This window comes from Typopeltis vanoorti, chromosome 21 (assembly GCF_054136105.1).
Source record: "Typopeltis vanoorti isolate ZY-2024b chromosome 21, IOZ_Tvanoo_1.0, whole genome shotgun sequence".
In the NCBI taxonomy this organism is placed as follows: domain Eukaryota; kingdom Metazoa; phylum Arthropoda; class Arachnida; order Uropygi; family Thelyphonidae; genus Typopeltis; species Typopeltis vanoorti.
Window position 1 is genome coordinate 79,405,732 of NC_143569.1, and position 8,988 is coordinate 79,414,719.

Here is an 8,988-nt window from a genome sequence, read left to right on the forward strand (position 1 = left end):
TGGATGGAATGATGGGAAATTTTTTCAGTATGTTTGGAATTGAACTGTGTATGAGTGTTGACCATAGAGCCAAAAGGTTTATTTCAACAATGCAAAATTATACAAATGAAATGGATATTAAATCCAGCATTATTTCAAAGTTGAATGCAGAACCTATGAGAGTTTCGTATGAAATTTGACCAGAGAGCTTACAGAAGTAGCTCTCTGGTCAAATTTCACATGAAACTTTCATAGTTTCTGTATTTGGCTTTAAAATAATGCTGAATTTAATATCCACTTGATTTACATAATATATATATGTATGTGTGTGTGTTAGTAAAAATTACTATCTCTCACTTGAAGAACAAGATGGGATCAGGCAAAATAGAGGCTGTCAAGATCAGATTTTCACTTCAAGACAAATAGTTGAGAAACTATGGGAATATAACAAGGATCTGTACTTATATTTTTCAGATCTAGAAAAGGTATACTACAAGGTATCTAAAAGAAAAGAGTTTTAAAACACTACAAATATGGGCTAAATGAGACATTATATGGAGCAATACATAGTCTATATTTCAACTGTAAGCCAGTAGTTAGAATTAGAGGGTGTACAGAAAGATTGTTTGATATAAAATCAGGGATAATACAAGGATGTATCTCCACTCTTATTCATCATCTATATCAGCATTTTTCTCAACCTTTCTAAGCCCAAGGACCAGTAAAATGCCTAAAACAATTCTGGACCACTACATTACAGAGGTGTAGCTGGGGAGGGGAGCATTAGCCCAGGGCAACACTTTTTTGGCGTTTAAGAAATCTTGCCATACTGTCAATAAAACAGCAACTGAGTGATGAAATAGACTTTGACAATGTCATTGATGATTTTGCGAATAGAAAAGCAAGAAAAATAACATTTTAGAATGTTGGAATTAGACTTTTACTTCAAAAATAAACATAGTGTTTTTAATTTATTTCCCTATACGTCGTTTTGACTTTTTGTAATTTTTTTAAAACCTATGTAGGAATTACCAACATTTCAGAAAAACTGTGCCATTTAAAAAAAAAAAAAAAAATCAGCTCGTATACGGGAGTAGGCGAGGCCATTTAGCCCTATCTAACTTTTGGAGACTGAGTGGGCAGTTCAACCTCCACTGGTGCCAATCAGAGATAGACGGCCCAAGGCTATCACTAATTAAGCGGTACACAGTGAAGAGAGATGGCTCAAATGTGCCGCCATCTCCCTAACCCTAACATAATATATTTAATGTCTGAAATAATGTGCGTTCTATGGTCGATTTTCTTGTGTTTATGGGGCGAAAAACCCGAGTTTCCAGGAGGAAAAACCCGAGTTTCCAGGAGGAAAAACCCGCTTGCCCATGCCAGAGATCAACTAACTCGGGAACCGGTTGAAAAAAGGCTTAGAAAAATTTCCTCTAGTCGCCGACTAGACTCGAAACCAAGTCTTCCTTCATGCGGCCAAGCGCCGTGGTGTGCAAACGCCACACCCACTGAGCTACACAGGCTCACTCGAAATGTTGAGAAACATTTCTCAACATAAATCCACGACACGTGTATTGTTTCACGCTCAGTACTATTTTGTTATTGTATTAGAATTGTCAGTTAACGTCTAGCTTGTAATTTACTTTGCCTACCTTATTGTACCCTGAAGAAGCCAACAGCAATAGCTGGCAAAATTAGTTGGTTATTAAATAGTTTATTAACAACCAATACTTCTAAATAAGAGTTTAGCTCAGTGGATGTGGCGTTATTCATTATTCGGAAAATGTTTCAAAATTCCATTTCAGATTTTTGAGTGGTCACAAAACCTTTCCAAAAACTCAGAATCAACAAAAATATAATTTTCCACTAAAAAGGATTCCAATGTTGGAAAAGGTGCAAATTGTCCATCTTTTACATAATCCATAAAACCAGTTTTTTCTCGAATGCCTTCATTTTGTCATAGGCATCAAGAACAGTTGAAGAATTTCCCTGAAGGGAGAGATTTAATTCATTTAATTTCAAAAAATGTCGGAAAAATAGGATAGTTTTGATAACCATGCTTCGTCAACAACGAGTGTTGAAAAATCAGAATTACGTTCATTTACAAATAATAAAACTTCGTGCCTTAATTGAAATAATCTTGTTAGGGGCTCTTCTTAACTCTTTCAATTAACTGAGATTGTACGTCACCTGCCATATCATTAATTCTGCAACCAGCAGTGTCATTTGAAAGAGGAATCAAATCAACATCTTTTAGTAACTTGCCAAACATAGTTTTTACCACACCTTTTATAGCTGGAAGTAGCAAATTTTCCCTGATAGAATGAGAATTCCCTGTTTTCGCTATGTGCAAACTTAAGAGATAGGATTCTTCCAGTTCCTTGCTATTAATGGAAACCATGGCCGAAACTATATCTTTCCCATGATTTAATGTCCCTAAGCATCGCTGAAAAAATTCAATTCACTTATTTTTCACATCACAATGTTTAATTTCTAAATGTCAGAGTTTAGCGGGTTTCATGCACCCGTTCGACAACACTTCATAACACAAAAGACATTGAGGTTTCTGTTCACTTTCATCTCCACACAAGTAAACCCGAATTCCAAACATGAACTGTTATATTTCCTACTGTATTTTTTCTTTGAACTGCTTGTTTCTTCTACTTTAATGGTATCAGATTTACTTGCCATTACAACACGTATATCACAATTAGGGTTAGCATCACCTGTTTCATTTGCTCTTCTTTTCAAAGTCCTAGTTCTAAGCCACTTTTCCATTATTAAAAAACGTTTCTGAAAAATATATAAATACTGGGGTTAACTCACAACAAACTTTGTCCGAGTATCACTTAGCACTTCTGAAGATATACTGAGACTTGGTCGAAGGAGAGGAAACATTCAATAATAAAAATCAATAAACAACAAGCAATTGGTTGAAATGTGGATAACACATGTTCACTTCAAATCGGACAAAACAGCAAGGAAAGACAGAAGCAACAAAACTATATTGTTGTTCACTTCACCCCTCTTTTATTATTCGTCATTCTGCCGCTACAAATTTATCGGCAGAATGATGAATAATAAAAGAGGGGTCAAGTGAACAACAATATATTTTTATTGCTTCCGCCATTAAACATTCAGATGCTATTTGTTGTCATTTTTTAAGTCTCCATTTGATTTCAATAATTTTTACTTACTTATTCAATTTTTAATTTGTTTTGTTTGGATAATTAAAAAATATATATTTATTTATTTAAGTCTGCTTGCGGACCACCTGTCCCATCGTAGCGGATCACAGGTTGAAAAACACTGATCTATATGGTTGCATTATGAAAGAAAATGGCATTAAACTGGATATTAGAATCGGAGCTATCAAGTTTAGCCCTTTGTTTTATGTAGATGGCATAGTACTCCTAAACACATCCAGTGCAATCTCTAAATTGTATAATATAACAACTGCAACAAATTTGCCATGTAGATCAGCAATAAAAAAATACAAAAACTATGAAAATAGGCATGAACACAGAAACCTTTTGCTGCATTCTTAATGGAGAACATACAGAAGTAGAATATTTGAATATTTAAACACGGTGTTTATTGAAGATGACAAATTCAATTTGGAAATAGACAACAGAATAAGCAAAGATGGTCTGATGGGGAGCCAGTTGAATAAATTTATATGGAATGAGAGAGAAATTAGCCAAAATACCAACCTAGCAGTATACAAGACAGTGTTGAAACCAATTCAATGAAAGATTCGTATTAAAAATGAAGAAATTAGAAAGGAACTTCTTGTTTGCATTTAAGAGTGTGAAAGCCAAATAATCTAAGGTGGTATTGGCCACTTAAATAGAATGAGTGAATAAAGGTTAGAAAAACAGATGTTTGATGCCAAGAAAGAAACCCAGAGGAAGACTAATGTCTAGGAGGATTGATTCAGTCAGAAGTGCTTTAGAAGAAAGAAATGTTAGATATGACAATATTGGAATGCTGACGATTATTATTATTATGATTCAAGGCTCCATGGATTCACAACTCATCATGGGAGACCCACCCTAGAAAAGCATAATAGTCTATTATGGAAGAAAATTGTTGACAGGAAATGAATAATAATATAAACCTAATCATGTATTGCCATCATAGTAGACTGAACACCACTTGAGGATAAATATCAGGAAATTGATGATACTAAAATTTTAAAGTACTGCCACTTAATCTCTTTTACTGTTGTTGTTGTTGTAGCTATCAAGACATGTAATGGTAGGTTGAAAATGAACAAAGGTATAGTTTGGACATTGTATTACTACTGAGTATACAAAGAAAATCTGTAAAATATTACTGCATTTTGTGCTTATGGGACAGCAAGAAAAGGCACCTATAACAATTACATGATGAACATGTGACCTTCCTTAAGACATTTTACAACAGTGAATAGGTAACATAAGCAAATAGCCCTCAGTGACACTCTCCAAAAATATTTTCAGCACTGTTGCATGTTAAATTTCGAGTTCATGAAACTTTATTAAACCAATAAGCAGAAATGAGCATTTATTCTAATACCCAACCATCATGGGATGCAAGATGTTAAAAGTTGTTAGATCTTGAATGAGGCAAATGTTTAAAGATGAGGAATCTGAAAACAGTTGTAGTCAGGTTTTTGTCAGGTAAGGTTTTTGGAGAACAGTAAAGCTAAAAAATGCAAAGAACTAGAAGTTGCTGCAGGATGTAATTCAAGATTTACTTCATACTTCTACTTCTTTCATGAAAACATAGTATAGTGCGCATGACACCATAGTACTGTAACAATTATACCAATTTAAAAAAAAAAGTATGTTAATATGATAGACCAGATTTCTTCAACAAGAGCCACAGAAAGGTGCATGTTATGCATCTTAAATATGTATTTTTAACTATTTTTTTTCTTACTTCTTGCTGCTTTGTGGCAGCAATTATTTGAATTTTAGTTATTTATAATAATTTTACAACTAAATTTTTTTGCTACATTTTAGCAAAAAATATATATATTTACAAAAAAAAGTATGAAATTCCTCTAATTCTCAGATGCACTTATTTTATTTTTATTTTTGATTGAGTCTTATGAATTGTAATCACTACAAAACTTTTACATCTTCATATTGGAGCATTTCAGGTCTGCAACAATCGCAAAATAGCTACCAAATATGTGATGAATTTGCTAAACTTGTAGCTGACAAACACCTCAGTTCTGAGCATTGTAATGCTGATGAGACCACATTACATTGGTGATTAACACCATGAAGGGGCATTTTGCTGGAAAATTAGTCCTGCACCTGTTGAAAATACACTGAATAATGACCTTGTACATTCCTGTTGGCACTATACCACAGTGTGGTATCCATTAAAGTCACCCATGAAAATTATGGACCCAGGCAGCTGCAATATGAAGTTATCAAGGTCTATCTCATTTTCATTCAGAACCCAGTGTTAAATAAATAGAACATACTGTGATAAGAAGTCCCACAGCCATGCAAATGGCTACCACAATAATAAGCTGGACTCACCACTAGGATAATGATTGTGCCATGAGCTGGACAATCTCCAGTTCTGTCCTTATGAACATTGATATGCCTTATGGTGAATCCTCACTGGGTTTTAAATGTTTCCTGCAGACAGAAACAGGCTATGTTTCTGAAGCAGAACCTTCATATTGCAAATATTTTGGCAAAACCCATGACAGTTCTACTGTAAAAACTCTTATTTGTGAGAGGATGAGGGTTTACCTTTGTAAGGGTTTATATTTATTAATCGATTTGGGGAAGTAAGAATGGCCAGTGTCTATCTCTGCCTTTGAAAAACTGTTAAACACATCAACAGATGTATCAGGATCATTTGTTTAGTTTAGTTCACTTTCAGTGGGTAGCGAAAAGTCAATTTTTTTCTGTGAGGGTGACTGGTGGTTTATCTTTCAATGATACCCTTGCCATAATTTTTTTTAACAAGTAAGGTTTTTCACAACTCCAAAAGCAGGATCACTTTTGTAGTTGTTTTAGGAGTGAGATCATAATGTCCTGTAACTCACTCCATAGAGAAGCATTCACGATTGTAAAACTAAGATATGGTTAAATTATCAGATAGTGGAATAGACACGTGTCTGAGTTGCTTTGGATATTTTCTTAACTATCAAGTGTGGTGGCTAGCTAGCTTCCTCTTCACATCCTAACATGATATGCTTTATTCTATTTTTACCTTTTGTATTTCTTTTTTATTCTTCCACCTTTCATATGTATGGAAGTAGGATGGATGATTACTTGAAACACATTTAGCTTTCTTGGAAGAGAAAGATTTATTATCATGTCCTGCCAAAAAAGATAAATGTGGCTCTACGACAGACTGTTTGGGCATATCCATATTTCTGACATTTAAAGCATCTCAGGAGATTAGGGATGTACAGGGCAGAAGTAGCCTGCTTTTACAGATGTTGGAGGCTTAGGTGTATTAAAAGTAGGGATGATGTTCTTGGGTGGAACCAGGCAACCATCCCTATATATCAGGATGCATCTCATACATGTCACTCCTTGATTGTTAAGCTCTAAACATATCTCTTCATCTGGAAGATCGATTCTAATATCACTCCTTTAGTGTTTAATGAGGTATGCTGTAATTGGTATTCTACCCATTGATGCTGCTCTCAGGAGTCATTCTGAGAGTTGCTGACATGGTGTTTCAACAAGTATATCACAATGACATAGTTTTTCACTGGTTTTGGGAGTTCTTGCCGGTCTTTCTTAACCCTTTTGAATGAAGCAGCATATATTTTCACTATTGGCTTTTCACTCATTGCATGGATGATGAGAAACATTGGCATTTTTATATTGGTGTTAGATGTCTTGTTTTTATTATATTTGTTATTAAACGATATATCTATGGCATGTGCACTCGATGGGAGCCTTGTTAATGACTTATGTTCAAGGGATGTTTTGTTTGGCACCAGAGCTCCCTGCTCACTATGAAGCCACACATAAATGTCCACTATTCAGCAAGAAGTAAAATGAAGGGTCAATCTGTATGCCATATACCAACAATGCAGCAAGCCTTGAGTCCCATCCCTGGACCATGGGGAAGGAGACTTACTGCACTGCTGTTAACACTTTAAAGCATGCCAATTAGCTAAATGATCCTGACCAGACGATCATGACGAAGCAGGGGCCCAAAAATAATTATCAGGATCCCTCTTTCCAGATGTCATATTTGCCATGCAGTGTGGGGTCTGTGGGATGTCAACAGATCACACATCACACGGCACATATGACAGTTGTATTTCAGGTGTAATGAAGAATCGTCAATCTTTGTCAGCAAATTTCATTACTAGAGTTCGAGCTCATACAGGTTTAAAAAACTACACGTGATCTTATGTTACATCAATTTTAAAATTATTAAAGAGATACACCAACCTTAGTTTTATACACAAAGATATTGGTCAGCCTGGTTGGCTGGCATATCTGCTCTCCAGCTGAAAGGCTGTGGCTTGAATCCTGCCATAGGTATGGATGTTTGTGATTGTCTGTGAAAATACAAGTGGATAGTGTGTGGCAGATAACGTTGGTGTAGATGACGGTAGTTGTAGTTGGTGGAGACTGAGTTGTGGAGTAGGTGCCCTCCTTTGATGAGTCTTTGGACTCTCTGGAGGTGTCACGTAATAATAATAATATGTCCATGTATGTCACAATTTGCCAGTTTTAAAAAATTTAAATTTAAATAAATTAATAGATGACTCTAATTGAAAACCAAAATAGTGCTTTTACACTTACCTTTCACTAAAACTGCTATCGATAATAAGCCACCTATAATCCACATAAGCATCTTATTGGATTCAAAAGAGTTAACTGCTATATATATATATCATATGCTTGATATAAGTAGCCAAATATACTTCCACATAAAAATTGTCAAACTGAAAACTTGCAGAATTTATCTCCACGTGATTCCTATCACACGTTAAAAACGTAATACACATATGACTATGCGAAACCTGATTCATAACTCATCCTATCCACCGAAATATAAAAAGAGTTGAATGGACATAAACTTAAAAATGTCTTTCATTTTGGGAAACTATTACTGTATAATATAATAGTTTAACCACAAAATAAACTGAACTACACAACTCACTGACAAACCAAAACTTAAACACAACCTGACTGCGACTCTGGACTCTGTAGCCTCGAACCCCGTTGCTCTTGGTAGTGAGGCAGAGCCACAGTAGGAGCAATTATGAACTACTTGAATTCATAGGTAAATCGAAAAAAAAGGAGCAAAATTACTTAAGAGTATTATGAGTACAGTACATGGAGATATTTGGACCTTCTTCAGATTTTTTTTTAATTCACAAATAACAATTTTTACTGAGGTTCATGAGACTTTTTTTAATTAAAATCGGATATTACTATAGTAACTGTAGAACCTACTTGTTTTGTTATTATTATTATATTACTTTATTCACATAATTGATACACAGTCAAAACAAGATATCTTTTAAACAATTTGACTGTGATACAGAGCAATTCAGATTCTGCCCAAGAATCTAAGAATAGTCTGTCAGCTAGCGGCGTAAAATGTGGACTGTTCCAAGTAATGCTGTTTTTTTTTGTTTTTTTTTTATAGATCATATGGGATCAATTCGTTGATATCTAATTCTTGTAAATAGTCGGATAGTTTTTTGAAATTGCACCAAGTGCACCGATAACTATTGGAATGATTTTGATGTGTTTAAGCCATAGTCGTCCAACATCGATTGCCAGATCTCGATATTTAGTACTCTTTTTCAGTTCTTTCTTGTTAATGTTGTTATAACTGGGTACAGCGATATTAATAATCCAAACTTGCCGATGTTCGATAATTGTGATGTCAGGCTTATTGTGTTCCAAATGCCGATCAGTTTGTATTCTACAGTCCCAGAGAAGGCCTGTGTAGCTCAATGGAAATGGGGCTTACTAGGCGGACTGGAAGAACCTTTTCTAAGTCTTTCTT

General features: G+C 34.9%; 1 protein-coding gene across 1 annotated transcript in view; it reads right to left on the bottom strand.

The window, feature by feature from the left end:
• The window catches only part of LOC150095021 (uncharacterized), a 79,039-nt gene extending 70,879 nt beyond the window's left edge, over positions 1 to 8,160 (bottom strand). Inside the window, exon 1 of the mRNA XM_090411415.1 lies at positions 7,770 to 8,160. Within this exon, the coding sequence (XP_090267541.1) occupies positions 7,770 to 7,821 (52 nt within the window). The 5' untranslated portion in view covers positions 7,822 to 8,160. The remainder of the gene's footprint in view (positions 1 to 7,769) is intronic.
• Between the last annotated feature and the right edge of the window lie 828 nt (positions 8,161 to 8,988).